This window comes from Heptranchias perlo, chromosome 30 (assembly GCF_035084215.1).
Source record: "Heptranchias perlo isolate sHepPer1 chromosome 30, sHepPer1.hap1, whole genome shotgun sequence".
Lineage (NCBI taxonomy): Eukaryota > Metazoa > Chordata > Chondrichthyes > Hexanchiformes > Hexanchidae > Heptranchias > Heptranchias perlo.
In genome coordinates, this window is record NC_090354.1 from 24,598,679 (window position 1) to 24,616,830 (window position 18,152).

The 18,152-nt window shown below is 44.7% G+C and overlaps 1 protein-coding gene across 1 annotated transcript; it reads left to right on the plus strand.

Moving 5' to 3' along the window:
- The first annotated feature begins 13,459 nt into the window (after positions 1–13,459).
- Positions 13,460–16,985, plus strand: LOC137300075 (interferon alpha-21-like). Its single transcript, XM_067969171.1, has 4 exons — positions 13,460–13,588; positions 13,758–13,847; positions 16,550–16,789; positions 16,887–16,985. Exons 1-4 carry the CDS (start codon positions 13,460–13,462, stop codon positions 16,983–16,985), a joined length of 558 nt encoding a protein of 185 aa, XP_067825272.1.
- The last annotated feature ends 1,167 nt before the right edge of the window (positions 16,986–18,152 follow it).

Consider the following 18,152-nt stretch of genomic DNA (forward strand, 5'->3'; position numbering starts at 1 on the left):
ACTGACCAACCAGTGACCATTAATTGGATAAGAAACATACACCTCCATGGTATTTCTTCTGATATAACTTTTCATAACAAACACACCCTGTGTGGTTCGGATCCGGCTCTGGATGCTGTTTAAACTCACCATTTCATTCAGTTTCCTCAGAGTCTCTCTGTTGAGAACTTGCTGTAACTGCAGCCTCTCACAGCCCAGACTCAGGGTCCAGGGAAACAAGACCAAAACAATCCAAAATCTCCAAACACTCGCCAAATCCATGTTCAACCGACCCATGGGTAAAACGCCGATTTGAAGGATGAGAAACTGAGCGGATCGCGGTTCAGCTCCGAAAACGGTTCTGAATGAAACTCTGGAAGTCGAAATGTCGCCGCTTGTGATCCCGGAGCGGTTGCCTGAGCTGCCGAGTCCTGTGGGTGTGCGGCTGGATACTGCTGGGAGCTCTCACTGCCATGCTGTCGGCTTTAAGAGGGGAGACTGGGAATGTTTGGATTACATTCGAAAAGTGAAATCTGGCCGCAGGAGAGCAATAATTTGTGCGGTTCCTTTCTGAGGTGAGGAATCTAAAAGCTGGAGATTCGTGAACCAGCGACTGGAAAATCCCCCATCGAAGATCACAACCAGCGCTCGGTCCCAGCTCAATGTTGTCTGGATTCGAATCAAGGGGGCACTGAAGTGGTGTCGGGGGCAGAGTCTGTATTGGGGGAGTGCGGACATGTATTGGGGGCTGTATTTTATAATCCGGGTTATAGTGACACCGACAGCGGTGATCCCGGTGCCGCGGCTTTTAGTGCTGACATTCGGCTCCATGGAGAGCGATTCCCTTTTAAATCCACTCTCTCCCCGGTGTGCTCACATCGTGCTTTTACTGTTCACACTTCGCGGGCTGGACATTGCAGAGAGCCCGGCTCACAGTGCAGGGTCACGGTCTGATGCTGTCTGTCCGATTCCCCTGTCGGAGATTCTGATCTTTAAGTCGAAAAAGTTCCTCATTTCTCGGTTGTTTTTTGGAGGTTTCTTGAGATTTTGTTCTCCAAGAATATTTAATCTGCTCGGACTCTGAATCCGAAGGAAGAACCGACTCCTTTTCTTTCATCGTTTCTTTCTTTTCTCTCTCCCGGGAAAGTGTCCGTGTCAGTTTGTCTGTGAAAATGAGCCTTGTGTCAATTTCACCGAAAGCGAAAGTGCCTCAGGGAAAGTGACGAGTCTCGTCATTTCCGAAATTGAGGAGTGTTTGTAAACAGAACGGATCACCCTGAGAGGGAGTGAGGGGGAGCTGGGAAAAGGTTTGGGATATCCGGGATACCCCGGTTACTCGGGAACATCACAAAATCACTCTCAGCTGTAACTACAAACAAAAACTTCTCCATGAGTGAATCTGGGACCGAATCTCACCAGCACCACCTGTGGACAGCGGCAGTGAGTGATTTGGGCTTGAATTGAACAATCATATTACAGCAATTTAAAGAGATACTGTAGCAGCATCTTCTTCTTTGGTAAAGACAGATGCAAATTATTCATTTCAAATTCAAGGGTTAAGTTACGAGGAGAGATTACACAAATTGGGGTTGTTTTCTCTAGAGTTTCGAAAGTTAAGGGGTGATCTGATCGAAGTTTATAAGATATTAAGGGGAACGGATCGGGTGGATCGAGAGAAACTATTTCCGCTGGTTGGGGATTCTAGGAGTAGAGGGCACAGTCTAAAAATTAGAGCCAGGCCTTTCAGGAGCGAGATTAGAAAACATTTTTACACACAAAGTGTGGTAGAAGTTTGGAACTCTCTTCTGCAAACGGCAAATGATACTAGCTCAATTGCTAAATTTAAATGTGAGATAAATAGCTTTTTGGCAACCAAAGGTATTAAGGGATATGGGCCAAAGGCAGGTATATGGAGTTAGATCACAGATCAGCCATGATCTTATCAAATGGCGGAGCAGGCACGAGGGGCTGAATGGCCTACTCCTGTTCCGATGTTCCTACAAGGGTACGGTAGCATCGTGGTTATGTTACCGGACTAGTAATCCAGAGTCCTGGACTAGTAATCCAGAGTCCTGGACTAATAATCCAGAGTCATGAATTCAAATCCTGCCACATCAGCTGGGGAATTTAAATTCAATTAATTAAATTCAATTAATGAAATAAAATCTGGAATTCAATCCTAGTATCAGTAATTGGTGGCCATGAAAACTACCAGATTGTCGTAAAAACCCATCTGGTTCACTAATGTCCTTTAGGGAAGGAAGCCTGCCGCCCTTACCTGGTCTGGCCTTTATGTGACTCCAGACCCACAGCAATGTGGTTGATTCTTAATTGCCCTCTGAAATGGCCGAGCCCAAGCCACTCAGTTATAAAACCTCGCTTTAAAAAAAGTCACAATAAGAATAAAACCGGATGGACCACTGGACATGACAAAGGCAAACCAAGCCTAGATCGACCCTGCAAATTCCTCCTCACTAACATGTGGGGACTTGTGCCAAAATTGGGAGAACTGTCCCACAGATGAGTCAGGCAACATTCTGACAAAGCCATACTCACAGAATCATACCTTTCAGCCAATGTCCCAGACTCTTCCATCACCATCCCTGGGTACGTCCTGTCCCACCAGCAGGACAGACTGATCAGAAGGTGGTGGTGCAGTGAGAAACAGTCAGGAGGGAGTGGCCCTGGGAGTCCTCAACATTGACTCAGGACCTCATGGCATCAGGTCAAATATGGGCAAGGAAACCTCCTGCTCATTACCACCTACCGCCCTCCCTCAGCTGATGAATCAGTCCTCCTCCATGTTGAGAAGCACTGAGGGCAGCGAGGGCACAGACTCTACTCTGGGTGGGGGACTTCAATGTCCATCGCCAAGAGTGGCTCGGTAGCACCACTACTGACTTGAGCTGGCCGAGTCCTGAAGGACATAGCTGCCAGACTGGGCCTTCTGCAGGTGGTGAATGAACTAACACGAGGGAAAAACTTACTTGACCTCATCCTCACCAATCTACCTGTCGTAAATGCATCTGTCCATGACAGTATTGGTAGGAGTGACCACCGCACAGTCCTCGTGGAGACGAAGTCCCGACTTCGCACTGAGGACACCATCCAACGTGTTGTGTGGTACTACCACCATGCTAAATGGGATAGATTCAGAACAGATCCAGCAGCTCAAAACTAGGCATCCATGAAGCGCTGTGGGCCAGCAGCAGAATTGTATTCCAGCACAATCTGTAACCTCATGGCCCGGCATATTCCTCACTCTACCATTACCAACAAGCCAGGGGAACAACCCTGGTTCAATGAGAAGTGTAGAAGAGCAGGCCAGGAGTAGGAGCAGCACCAGGCGTACCTAAAAATGAGGTGCCAACCTGGTGAAGCTACAACTCAGGACTACATGCATGCTAAACAGTGGAAGCAACATGCTATAGACAGAGCTAAGCAATTCCACAACCAACGGATCAGATCAAAGCTCTGCAGTCCTGCCACATCCAGTCGTGAATGGTGGTGGACAATTAAACAACTAACGGGAGGAGGAGGCTCTGCAAACATCCCCATCTGCAATGATGGTGGAGTCCAGCACGTGAGTGCAAAGGACAAGTCTGAAGCATTTGCAACCATCTTCAGCCAAAAGTTCCGCGTGGATGATCCACCTCGGCCTCCTCCTGATATTCCCACCATCATAGAAGCCAGTCTTCAGCCAATTCGATTCACTCCACGTGATATCAAGAAACGGCTGAGTGCACTGGATACAGCAAAGGCTATGGGCCCCGACAACATCCCAGCTGTCGTGCTGAAGACTTGTGCTCCAGAACTAGTCGTGCCTCCAGCCAAGCTGTTCCAGTACAGCTACAACACTGGCATCTCCCCGACAATGTGGAAAATTGCCCAGGTATGTCCTGTCCACAAAAAGCAGGACAAATCCAATCCAGCCAATTACCGCCCCATCAGTCTACTCTCAATCATCAGCATAGTGATGGAAGGTGTCGTCGACAGTGCTATCAAGCAGCACTTACTCACCAATAACCTGCTCACCGATGCTCAGTTTGGGTTCCGCCAGGACCACTCGGCTCCAGACCTCATTACAGCCTTGGTCCAAACATGGACAAAAGAGCTGAATTCCAGAGGTGAGGTGAGAGTGACTGCCCTTGACATCAAGGCAGCATTTGACCAAGTGTGGCACCAAGGAGCCCTAGTAAAATTGAAGTCAATGGGAATCAGGGGGAAAACTCTCCAGTGGCTGGAGTCATACCTAGCACAAAGGAAGATGGTAGTGGTTGTTGGAGGCCAATCATCTCAGCCCCAAGGCATTGCTGCAGGAGTTCCTCAGGGCAGTGTAATGGGCCCAACCATCTTCAGCTGCTTCATCAATGACCTTCCCTCCATCATAAGGTCAGAAATGGGGATCTTCGCTGATGATTGCACAATGTTCAGTTCCATTCGCAACCCCTCAGATAATGAAGCAGTCCGAGCCCGCATGCAGCAAGACCTGGACAACATCCAGGCTTGGGCTCATAAGTGGCAAGTAACATTCGCGCCAGTCAAGTGCCAGGCAATGACCATCTCTAATAAGAGAGAATCTAACCACCTCCCCTTGACATTCAACGGCATTACCATCGCTGAATCCCCCACCAGCAACATCCTGGGGGTCACCATTGACCAGAAACTTAACTGGACCAGCCATATAAATACTGTGGCTACAAGAGCAGGTAAGAGGCTGGGTATTCTGCGGCGAATGACTCACCTCCTGACTCCCCAAAGCCTTTCCACCATCTACAAGGCACAAGTCAGGAGTGTGATGGAATACTCTCCACTTGCCTGGATGAGTGCAGCTCCAACAATACTCAAGAAGCTCGACACCATCCAGGACAAAGCAGCCCGCTTGATTGGCACCCCATCCACCAACCTAAACATTCACTCCCTTCACCACCGGTGCACTGTGGCTGCAGTGTGTACCATCCACAGGATGCACTGCAGCAACTCACCAAGGCTTCTTCGGCAGCACCTCCCAAACCCGCGACCTCTACCACCTAGAAAGACAAGAGCAGCAGGCACATGGGAACAACACCACCTACACGTTCCCCTCCAAGTCACACACCATCCCGACTTGGAAATATATCACCGTTCCTTCATCGTCGCTGGGTCAAAATCCTGGAACTCCCTTCCTAACAGCACTGTGGGAGAACCTTCACCACACGGACTGCAGCAGTTCAAGAAGGCGGCTCACCACCACCTTCTCAAGGGCAATTAGGGATGGGCAATAAATGCCAGCTTCGCCAGCGATGCCCACATCCCATGAACGAATAAAAAAAAAACAAGCCATGCCCTCTGCCTCCATGCATAGATCTCATTTTTGGTCCCTAATTGGCCCCACCCCTCCTCTTACTACCCATTCACTATTTATATGCCTATAGAAGACTTTTGGATTCCCTTTTATGTTTGCCGCCACTCTATTTTCATGCACTCTCTTTGCCCCTCTTATTTCCTTTTTCACTTCTCCTCTGTACTTTCTATATTCAGCCTGGTTCTCACCTGTATTATCAACCTGACATCTGTCGTTTTCTGCTTCATCTTACTTTCTATCTCTTTTGTCATCCAGGGAGCTCTGACTTTGGTTGCCCTACCTTTCCCCCTCATGGGAATGTATGTAGACTGTACTGGAACCATTTCCTCTTTAAATTCCGCCCATTGTTCGATTACAGTTTTGCTTGCCAAACATTGATTCCAATTTACCTGGGCCCGATCCATTCTCAACCCACTGAAATTGGCCCTCCTCTGGTTAAGTATTTTCACTCTAGATTGCTCCTTCTCCTTTTCCATAACTAATCTAAACCTTATGATACTATGATCACGGTTCCCTAAAAGTTCCCCCACTGACACTTGCTCCACTTGACCCACTTCATTCCCCAGAACTAGATCCAGCAATGCTTCCTTCCTCATTGGGCCGGAAACGTACTGATCAAGAAAGTTCTCCTGAACACACTTCAGAAATTCCTCCTCCTCTTTGCCATTTATACTATTACTATCCCAGTCTATATTAGTTGAAGTCCCCCATCATCACTACTCTGCAGTTCTTGCACCTCTCTATAATTTGCAGGCAAATTTCCTCCTCTATATTCTTCCCACTAGTTGGCGACCTATAGAATGCACCCAGTAATGTAATGGCGCCTCTATGGTTTCTTATCTCTAACCAAATAGATTCTATCCTTGACCCCTCAAGGACTTCCTTTCTCTCCAGCACTACAATATTCTCCTTCATCAATATTACCACCAACAACCCCCACCCCCATTTTCTTTTTTTCCTTCACTATCATTCCTGAACACCTTGTCTCCAGGAATATTTGGCACCCAATCCTGCCCTTTTTTGAGCCAGGCCTCCGTTATCGCCGCTACGTCATATTCCCATATGGCTATTTGCACCTGCAGCTCACAGACCTTATTTACCACACATTGTGCGTTTATACACATGCACTCTAAACCTCTCTTAGACCTCTCGTTTTGTCTTTTAGTCCGATCCCACCTAATACTCTACTATTTCTTACTCTAGTGCTGTCTGTTGCTCCCAATCCTTTGTGCACCTTGTTTCTCCTTTCTAATGCTTCATCCAAATTTATCACCTCCTCTAAACCTAATTCCCACTCTTATTATATTCTCAAGTTCCCACTCGGTTCATGATTCACTCTGTTTGTAATGCCTGCTCTGTGCTTCAGCACGTCCGCCACCAGAGACAGTTTCTCCATATTTATTTTATCAAAACCCTTCATGATTCTGAACATCTATATTAAATCTCCCCGTAACCTTCTCTGCTCTAAGGAGAACAACCTCAGCTTCTCTAGTCTCTCCATGAAACTGAAGTCCTGCATCCCTGATAAAATTCTAATCAATCACCACTGCACCCTCTCTAAGGCCTTGACATTCTTCTTAAAGTATGGTGCCCAGAAATGGATACAATTCACCAACTGAGGCCTAACCAGTGATTTATAAAGGTTCAGCATAACTTCCTTGCTTTCATGTCATTCATAAAATTGGAGGCATTAAGCGGAAAGGGACATTCCGACATACCTAGAGGGGAGGGGATTTGGAGGATCTGTCAACGACTATAGAAGGGGAAATCAGACAATGAGTGGAAGGGACATCAGGCAATGAGTGGGGAGGGGAATCAGTGGAGAGTGGGAATGAAAGTCTCTTGTGTGGCATTTTATCTTACACATTTTGAAAATCTATAACTATAACCCTGACTACATTCCTTTATTTATATATGTGACTTCCTTGAAAAAGTTAATTGAATTATCGAAACACAACCTGTCAATTACAGATTCATGATGACTGCCCCTAATGGGCCCATGTCTCTTCAAGTGTTCATAAATTTCCTCCCAGATTATGGACTCCATAAATTGCCCTGTAGCTGGGTTAACACTAAAGGGGCCCATTATTTATTGCCACCCTCCAATCATTTCATATTTCAGATGCATTAAAGTTTTATCCTTCCTTTCCCTGTGCCCCCATTTTACTCTCTTTACACTTTCTTTTGTATATTTATCTCAATACTTCCATTCTACATCCTCCTCAGGTTCCATTTTCAAATTAATAAACTGATGAGGGATCTTTGCCATTTATTTACACTCAAGTGCAACATTTCCTCATTTATCTATATGTGCTCCCAGCCCTTCACAGACAATCCTTACACTTTTTATTAGCAAATTTCACCAGGCTTTCCCCACAGTCAGTTGATCGATATACACATTTGATATGCAAGATGGGGAGACTTCAGAAACTCATTCCACAGAATTATCTCATTACCTGGAGTGAACCTTTGCCTTAGTTTTAGTATTCCCACCTCTGAGTCAGAAGGTGGAGAGCTCAAACCCAGCTCCAGATAGTCCCAGTGAGTGGAGACCGGAGCTTGGGCTCTGAATTCTACGCTGTCATCCAGCCAGCTACTGTTGTCCGGTGGATGTGGGGGCTCCCTATTTGTATGGGTTATGGGAGCCCATAAAGGCTTCCCATTGTACAGGACCAATCACCTTATCAGCTGGTATAGAGATGGTTACGGACATGGAAAGAATGTACCAGTGCAGCCTGTCAGACTGTTCGTCAACCTGTGAATCCTTCCACTACTGCACACTATTCCCTCCAAGGGAAGAACGTGAAGATACGAAAATATCACCCTCATGGCCAGAGGCTGCAACTACATCTTGACAGTTGAAATATCAAACTTGAATTGCAAATGTGGACATCGCAATTTACAATGGGAAATGTTGACAAAATTTTACCAAAATTTTTGTCAACGGGAAGTGAGGTTTGTGGCCAAAATAGTATTCGATCTCCAGTAGTGATTCACATGGGGAGTTCAATGGTCGGTTTTGCCCCCACATTCACCTCCTTTGCATTGCTTACCATTTCATCTTCCCACTACTCGCTCTACACCTACCACCCACTCACTCCCATCAATATCCCTACTTCTTTTCATTTGAACTATCTGAGCCAGTCGCCAGTTTATGCAATCAGACTGTCAAGTTCACACCAGCCAGAGACATTATAAATGTCGGCATAGCAATTTATAATGGAACAAAGTTAACACAAAAATTGTGACACAGACGTGACATCAGGAAATCAAGTGATGCAGAAGGAAATGTGCACCAATGTAAGTGTATTAATATATTATATATAGATGTTGTTGACTGGATGTCACCAGTTACGGTTATTGGCTTAGTACAAAGAGGAGAGGAGTCAATTCTCTCTTAATTCTCAATTCGCTTTATTAACGTTGTTAGATCATGTACATATAGCTTATACGTCTGGTTAGATATAGGCATGCAGTTTACAGCAGGTTATACAGTTTTATACCCAAACTAGGATTTAAACGCACACCCACTATGTTTCTCTGACACTCCCTGGGTGGTCACAGAATAGAAAGGATATTATATTACCCGGAAAGGAGAGCTGACGCTGGCCAGGCGTTCCGTTCTCTCTCTCTTGACGTCATCTCCATGTCCCTGACATAAGGTCTTCCACTTCCGCGATGGTTAGTCTCCGGAGTCTCGCACACTGGCACCAAGCCTGCAATGCTTCATTCTTATTCCCAAGTCTTATCTCTTCGAGTGGTGTTGTCTTTCTCCCGTTGGCTTAGATTTGCTCGAGTGGTCGGTGTCATCCCCTGATTGGCTCTGTTCCAAGGGGTTAGGTAGCATCACCTCATTACTCCTTTTCTAAATAAGGACTGGTGTCTCATCACAGCCCCTTTGTCCCTTAGAAGCGTAGCTAATTCAAACTGGTTCCAGCCAGCTCAGACCAGTGACTGAACTCCAGGTCACTGCAGTTCAAAAGTTACTTTTGCCTGAGTGTTAGCAATTCGGAATAAACTCAGTAGTTTTTTGCAGCCCCTGGCCAACAATGTGCAGATAAGATTCCTTGCTATTTCTCAGTATATTGCCCACCGGTGCGTTTCAGACTCCCTTTTAAACTTCCTGATCCCCTTTTCGCCTCCCTTCTGAACTATTAATAATTATTAAAGCATTAGCCTATTTTATAGGTATTTTTAAAATTTCAGTTTTACTCTTAGCTCTCCCGATAACCATTGATCCCCAGCCTTGGAAGGGCAATTAAAAATGTCAAAACTAAACGATGTGATGAAAAGGTTTTCACCAAAACAGTATCTCTTTAAGTTGCTGGAATATGATTGTTTAATTCAAGCCCAAATCACTCACTGCCGCTGTCCACAGGTGCTGCTGGTGAGATTCGGTCCCAGATTCACTCATGGAGAAGTTTTTGTTTGTAGTTACAGCTGAGAGTGATTTTGTGATGTTTCCCCAGTAACCGGGGTATCCCGGATATCCCAAACCTTTTCCCAGATCCCCCTCACTCGCTCTCAGGGTGATCCGTTCTGTTTACAAACACTCCTCAATTTCGGAAATGACGAGACTCGTCACTTTCGCTTTCGGTGAAATTGACACAAGGCTCATTTTCACAGACAAACTGACACGGACACTTTCCCGGGAGAGAGAAAAGAAAGAAACGATGAAAGAAAAGGAGTCGGTTCTTCCTTCGGATTCAGAGTCCGAGCAGATTAAATATTCTTGGAGAAGAAAATCTCAAGAAACCTCCAAAAAACAACCGAGAAATGAGGAACTTTTTCTACTTAAAGAGCAGAATATCCGACAGGGGAATCGGACAGACAGCATCAAACCGTGACCCTGCACTGTGAGCCGGGCTCTCTGCAATGTCCAGCCCGCGAAGTGTGAACAGTAAAAGCACGATGTGAGCACACCGGGGAGAGAGTGGATTTAAAAGGGAATCGCTCTCCATGGAGCCGAATGTCAGCACTAAAAGCCGCGGCACCGGGATCACCGCTGTCGGTGTCACTATAACCCGGATTATAAAATACAGCCCCCAATACATGTCCGCACTCCCCCAATACAGACTCTGCCCCCGACACCACTTCAGTGCCCCCTTGATTCGAATCCAGACAACATTGAGCTGGGACCGAGCGCTGGTTGTGATCTTCGATGGGGGATCTTCCAGTCGCTGGTTCACGAATCTCCAGCTTTTGGATTCCTCACCTCAGAAAGGAACCGCACAAATTATTGCTCTCCTGCAGCTCCTCCCAAAACGCCTGCGGCCAGATTTCACATTTCGAATGTAATGCCAAACATTGCCAGTCTCTCCTCTTAAAGCCGACAGCATGGCAGTGAGAGCTCACAGCAGTATCCAGCCGCACACCCACAGGACTCGGCAGCTCCGGGATCACAAGCGGCGACATTTCGACTTCCAGAGTTTCATTCAGAACCGTTTTCGGAGCTGAACCGCGATCCGCTCAGTTTCTCATCCTTCAAATCGGCGTTTTACCAATGGGTCGGTTGAATATGGATTTGGCGAGTGTTTGGAGATTTTGGATTGTGTGGGTCTTGTTTTCCGGGACCCTGAGTCTGGGCTGTGAGAGGCTGCAGTTACAGCAAGTTCTCAACAGAGAGACTCTGAGGAAACTGAATGAAATGGTGAGTTTAAACAGCAACGAAAGCCGGATCCGAACCACACAGGATCTGTTTGTTATGAAAAATCATATCAGGAGAAATACCATGGAGATGTATGTTTCTTATCAAATTAACGGTCACTGGTTGGTCAGTGTTCATTTGACCGTATAAATTGTTAGAGTGACTCTCTTCTTTTAGGCGTGGTTTCTCTCCCTAATCGTGTCCAACAGCACAAGTCTCCTGAAACCAAGAAGGTTAATTAGCCCCCGGATGAAATGGGGGAATTAGACACTAAGGAGACAAGGGGAATCAGATACAGAGGAGAGGGGTGTATCAGACGGGAGAAAGGAAACAGAGTCTGAGGGGAGAGACGTAATCGGATCCTAGCGCGATGTGGGATCAAACTCTGAGTCAAGGGAGAATCAGATTTGAGGGGGAATTGTAATCAGACACTGAGTGGAGAGGGGAAGAAGAAACTGAGGTTAAGAGGCATCATAAAACTGAGGGAAGAGGGTTAATCAGGTACTGCGGGGAGAAGAGAACTTAAACACTGATGAGAGGGTTAATCTTGTATTGAGGGGAGAGTGAACCAGTCCCTCAGGGGATAACAGATCATATACTGAGGGGAGAGAGAGAATGAGACCCTGGGCTGGTGGTAGTGAGTTGGGATGTGTAAGAATATGGTTTAAAACAAGCATAGAAAATAGGACAGAAAAGGTCCAATCTCTGAGGAAAGTAACTTACAGAAACCCAAGAGGTCGTTGAAAGTGTGCTGAGGTACTGAATAGTGAAAAACAGTAAGATTCACGAGACAGGGTGTCCTAACTTAGTATAAATATAATAAGATAAAAGCAGAAAATGCTGGAGAAGCTCAGCAAGTCAGGCAGCATCTGTGGAGAAAGAAACAGACAGAGTTAACGTTTAAGTTCGAAGACTTTTCACCATACTAAGACCTGATAATGGTGAAAGGCTACATAAACACTAAGACATTAAACAATCCTTGGTAGTTTTTGGAGAGTCAACACAGTAGGATGGTTTACAAACAGGAGATAAGACCAGTGGTGCTTACATATAGAACAATGCAGCTGAACAGTAGAAAGATAGGGCAAGCTCCCTCCCAAAAGTTCGAGCTCTCACGAGGGTACAGTTGATAGTCCATCAGGTTGCATTGACTGCTTGTCATTTAATGTAATCTGTAGACTGTTGTATTATAACTATAATACTGTTGAATGTAATGTTGAAGACAGCTGTAGTGCATCTCTGTTGTTAGTCAATCTATTAAACTTGCTTTTTATAACCACTTGGGCTCAAATCATGTGGAAGTTATTGTTGATGGATTAACAACCCATCGTTGCAACAGTAACGGAGAAATCCGCCGACAGGATCAGACTCTGAGTGAAGGTGGAATCAGATCTGAGGGGAGAATGTAAACAAGGCACAGAGGAGATAAGGAATAATAACTGAGGAAAGTTTGGGAATCAGACATTGAGGGGAGGGGGAATCAGACACTATGGAAAGAGGGGAAATGAGGTCCTGAGGGGGAATCATAATTGGAAGGAAGGGGAAATGAGACCCTGCGGAAAGAGGAAGAATCAAATATGGAAGGGAGGGGGAATCAGGGCCTGAGGTGAGGGGTATTCAGGAGTGATTTAGAGTCTGAGGGGAGAGGGAAAGCAATATTGTGGGGAAAGGGAGAATCTGACAGTGAGGGAAGAGAGTGAATCAGAACCCGAGGGGAGAAAGGAAACGAAACACTGAGAGTGGTAATTATATTGAGGGGAGGGTGACTCTGAGGGGAGAACAAAGGAGATACTGAGGGGAAAGAGGGAATCAGACCCTGGGGGGAGATGGACTCAGACTCTGAGTGAAGGGGCAAATCAGACCTGAGCGGAGAATTGGAACTAGGTACTGAGAAGAGGGGGAATGATAAACTGAAGTGAAGAAGTGGAATCAGAAACTGAGGGAGCTGGAAATCGGATACTGACGGTGGAGGGGGAATGTGATGTATGGGGTAAAGGGGAAATGGAGACAGTCCATCAATCTGAACAACTGCCCCTTTAGTGCCCCCGTGATGCGAATTCTTACAATTCTGAGGAAACAATAGGGTTTTTCAAAATCCATGTTGAAAATATTGGTACAAATCGATGGAACATTGAGCTGGAACGAGGCGCTGGTTGTGATCTTCCATCGGGGATTTTCCAGTCGCTGGTTGAGGAATCTCCAACTTTTAGATTCCTCACCTCAGAAACTCCTGCAGCCCGATTTCACTTTTCCAATCTAATGCCACATTGCCAGTGTCTCCTCTTAAATTTCACAGCATAGCAGTGAAAGCTCCCAGCAGCATCCAGCCGCACACCCACAGCACTGGGCAGCTCCGGCGGTCTCTCTGGAATCACAAGCGGCCACATTCGCCTTCTAGAGTTTCATTCAGTGACAAGAACTGTTTCGGAGCTGAACCCGATCCGGTTTCTGACCCTTCAGATCGGCGCTTTCCCCTGGCTCGATTGAACATGGCTTTGGCGAGTGTTTGGAGATTTTGGATTGTGTGGGTCTTGTCCGGGACCCTGAGTCTGGGCTGTGAGAGGCTGCAGTTACAGCAAGTTCTCAACACGGAGACTCTGAGCAAACTGAATGAAATGGTGAGTTTAACCATCATCCAGAGCCGGATCCGAACCACACAGGGTTTGTTATGAAAAGTTATATCAGGAGAAATAGTGTCGGGTTTGGTAACTTTATTCAATTAAGAGACACTGATTCTCCTGTATTTCTCTCTGGGCTGTCTGTAACGGTGATGATCTTCTGTTTCAGGGCGGTCCCTTTCCCCGAGTGTGTGTTGAAGAGAGGCTCTTGCTGAAAACCAAGCCCCTGAACCTGATGAAACTTTCGAAGGGGTTACAGGTGAGTGAACACTGGATTTTATTTTATTCAAACTGGAGTTTTATAGAAAGTATAAGAAAGATCAACAACCTGATCAGAACTTTAATCAGGAAATTTAAATCCAGAATTGGCCGCCCATTGATGTGAAAATGGCAGAACTATTCACTCGCTCTATCGCACTCTCTCGAACTATCTCAGTCCCTCTATCTCACGCTCACTATCTCACTCACTCAATCGCAACCTCCCAATCTCATTCTCTCTATCTCACTCACACTATCTCAAGCACTATCTCTCTCTCTCTCTATCACACCCCCTGTAACTTACTCACTATATATATCACTCTCACTATCGCACAACCTCTAAATATCTCACTTCCTCTCACTATCTAAACCCCTCTAATCATCATGCAGTCTGTCACCACCTGCCTACCTCTATTTCACTCCCTCTTAACCATTTCACTCCTTCGAATCGTTTCACGCCTTTTATCTGACTCCTGAATTCATCTCAACCCTCGAACCAGCTCACTCTTGAGCTGTGGTGATTGGCTGTGAGTTTTGCCCCATCCCGGATAGGTCAATTCATAGAATCCTAGAATGGTCCAGCACAGAAGGAGGCCATTGGGCCCATCGTGCATTGCTGGCTCTTTGAAAGAGCTATCCAATTAGTCCTACCCTTTTCCCCGTCAAGTATTTATCCAATTCCCTTTTGAAAGTTATTATTGAAGCTGCTTCCATCACCCTTTCAGGCAGCGCATTCCAGATCATTACAACTCGCTGTGTAAAAAAAATTCTCCTCATCTCGCCTTTGGTTCTTTTGCCAATCAGCTTAAATCTGTGTTCCTGAGAGTGAACCTCTTGCCACTGGAAACAATTTATCAAATCCCTTCATGATTTTGAACAACCCTATTAAATCTCCCCTTAACCTTCTCTGCTGTAAGGAGAACAATCCCAGCTTCTCTAATCTCTCCATGTAACTGGAGTCCCTCATTCCTTGTACCATTCTGGTAACTTTCCTCTGCACCCTCTCTAAGGTCTTTGCATCTTTCCGAAAGAGTGGTGCACATAATTGGATACAATATTACAGCTGGGGCCTAACCAGTGATTAATAAAGATATAGCACATTATCCTTGCTTTTGTACTCTTTGCCTCTGTTCATAAAGCCAAGGAGCCTGTAACAGCCTTCTCAACTTGTCCCGCCACCTTCAAAGATTTGTGGATGCACAACCCTGGGATTCTCTGTTCCAGCATCCACTTTAAAATGGTACCATTTAGTTTATATTGTCTATCCTCATTCTTCCTACCAAAATGCATCACTTCACACTTCTTTGTGTTAAATATTGTCTGCCATGTGTCTGCTCATTTCATCAGTCTGTCTATGTTCTAGGTCTGTTAATACCCACCTCACTCTTGACTACATTTCCTAGTTTCATATCATCTGCAAACTTTGAAATTATGCCCTGTATACCCAAATTCAGGTCATTAATAGATATCAAATAGAGCAGTGGTCTTAATACTGACCCCTAAGTGATACCACTGCACACTTCCATCCAGTCTGAAAAACAACCACTCAACGCTACTCTCTGCTTTCTGTCACATAGCCAATTTCGTATCCATGCCACCACTGCCCCTTTAATTCCATGGGCTTCAATTTTGCTAACAAATCTATTATGTGGTATTTTATTGAAGGCCTTTTTAAAGCCCATGGACACGACATTAACCGTACCACCTTCATTAACTCTCTCCGTTACTTTGTTAAACAACTCAATCAATTTAGTCAAACATGGTTTGCCTTTAACAAATCCATGTTGGCTGTCATTTATTAACCAATATTTTTCCAAGTAACAATTCATTTTGTCTCTGATCGTTGTCTTGAAACGTTTCCCCACCTCCAACATTAGACTGACTGGCCTGTAGTTCCCTGGTTTATGCCTCGCCCCTTTTTTTGACGAGGGTGTAACATTTGCAATCCTCCAGTCCTCTGGCACCCCTCCCACATGTAAGGAAGATTGGAAGATTCTGGCTAGAGCTTCCATTATCTCCATCCTTTACATCCCTCAGCAACCTGGGATGCATTCAATCCGGCATGGGTGACTTTTCTACTTTGAGCACTGCCAACATTTTAAGTGCCTCCTCTTTATCTATTTTTATCCTATTCAATTTCTCTACTACATCCTCGTTTACTGTGACATTGACAGCGTCCTCTTCTTTAGTGAGGACAGATGCAAAGTGGTCATTTAGTCCATCACCCATGCACTCTGCCTCCACAAGAAGGCCCCTAATCAGTCACACCTATCCTTTGACTAACCTTTTACTATTTATATGCTTATAAAAAACATTTGTGTTCCCTTTTATGTTACCTGCTAATCTATTCTCCTACAATGTCTTTGCCCCTCTTATTTCCTTTTTCATTTCTCCTCCGTACTTTTTGTATTCAGCTTGGTTCTTGACTGATGGTTTGGATGCCCTTCCTTCACCCTCATGGGAATGTGTCTAGTCTGTACCCAAATGATCTCCTCTTTGAAGGCCCCCGTTGTTTATTTACTTTTTTACCTGCTAATCTGTGAATCGAATCCACCTGGGACTGATCCCCTTTCAACTCAGTGAAATTAGTCCTCCTCCAGTTGAGTATTTTCACGTTTGATTGTTCCTTGTCCTTTTCCATATCTACTCTAATCCTAAATGGATTCAGGCCTCCTCTAATGTCATTGTGTGTATTTTGCTCAGACCCAGGACAGGATCCAGATTGTCCATCAAACACTGCATCACATCAACCAGATCTACAGTATGAACCTGGACTCAGTCACATGGCCCCAGGACAAGGTGGAAAACTTTCAGCTTCTCTTGGATCGGCAGCTCGAAGAGCTAGAGGAATGTGTCAAGAAACCGGTCTCAGAGTCCAGGCCGAGGAGAAACGATTCTATTCACAACTACTTCAGGAATCTGGAAACATTTCTCAAACAGAAGGTGGGACAATTGACTGTGTGATTATTGACAGTTCATTTCACCCAATTTAAATCTGTTCATTCTCTAATGTATTTCCCTGAATATTTCTCTTTTTTAGAGATTCAGTGTCTGCGCCTGGGAAATAATCCGCGCCGAGACCAGGGCCCGTTTACAACAGATCCTTTTCATAATGGCACAAATCAGAAGAAGGAAGTGAAGACTTTGCAAAGACAATAGAGAATGGGAACAATTAATATTTATTTAAAAGTCTTTCTATTTATAAAAAATATTTATATTTCAACAGACATTATATTGTAGTGCTGTAATGAGGCGATTTGCAGCCAAGTTTCTGATGGAGAACAAGGAATGTCTTGATATTTTTCTATTTTCAATTATTTATTTTAATTTATTGATATTTATTGTTGTGATATGTTCCTGTGATGAATGTTAAATGTTTCACTGGGGGGAGATTGAGAAAATCCCGTTTCTGTTCCTTCGTTTATGGACTGGCAGCTGCTACAATGAAAATTTTCATTTTAGGTTCGCACTATAGGGCACCTTATTCACTGGCTGGTTTTCCAGTGTCAGCTCTCTGTACTTGCCCTCCCGGCTGACACTACTTTTGCTCTTCATCTCATCTGACTTCAGTCATATTTATTGTCATGATGTCTTCATACAATAAAATGTAAGGAATCTTACAACACCAGGTTATAGTCCAACAATTTTATTTTAAAATCACAAGCTTACGGAGATTATCCCCTTCATCAGGTGAATGAGTGAAAGATTCTCAAATCGCATATCTTATATTAGGCTGGGACAGCATCACACCAATCAAAAGGTGTCGTTGTTGTTCAAACAGGCCAGTCACGGAGAACAGCACGTCCGAGTTCACTGGATATACATTGTGTCAATTACACAGACAGAAAGAAAGAGACCCAAATTGCAGTAAGAGAGAGAGAATATTAAAACACAAAACTTTTTTTCCCCCGTGGATAATCTCCGAAAGCTTGTGATTTTAAAATAAAATTGTTGGACTATAACCTGGTGTTGTAAGATTCCTTACATTTGTCCACCCCAGTCCATCATCGGCATCTCCACATCATGGCTACAATAAAATGATACAGTTTGTACACAATGTGTAAAGTCAAAAATAAGAAGAGTAATCTTGAAGATTTTCCAATGTCACATTTAATACTGACTTTAAATGCACTGAATATATAAAATATTATATTTTATGTATATGAAAGGTATTATTAATTTTACAATGTTGTTAGCTTGGCTCAGCAGTAACGCTCTGAGTCAGAAAGTTGTTGTTTCAAGCCCTACTCCAAAGCAAAACTATTTCATTGCCATTCAGCTTTGTGAGGCTCCTTATTCCAGTTGC

Bases quoted from the DNA above. Each gene is read 5' to 3' on its own strand.
- LOC137300075 (XM_067969171.1), top strand. From the start codon at position 13,460: ATGGCTTTGGCGAGTGTTTGGAGATTTTGGATTGTGTGGGTCTTGTCC. The intron at 13,848-16,549 runs GTGAGTGAACAC...TATTTTGCTCAG, and splicing joins AACTTTCGAAGGGGTTACAG to ACCCAGGACAGGATCCAGAT. The intron at 16,790-16,886 runs GTGGGACAATTG...TCTCTTTTTTAG, and splicing joins AAACATTTCTCAAACAGAAG to AGATTCAGTGTCTGCGCCTG.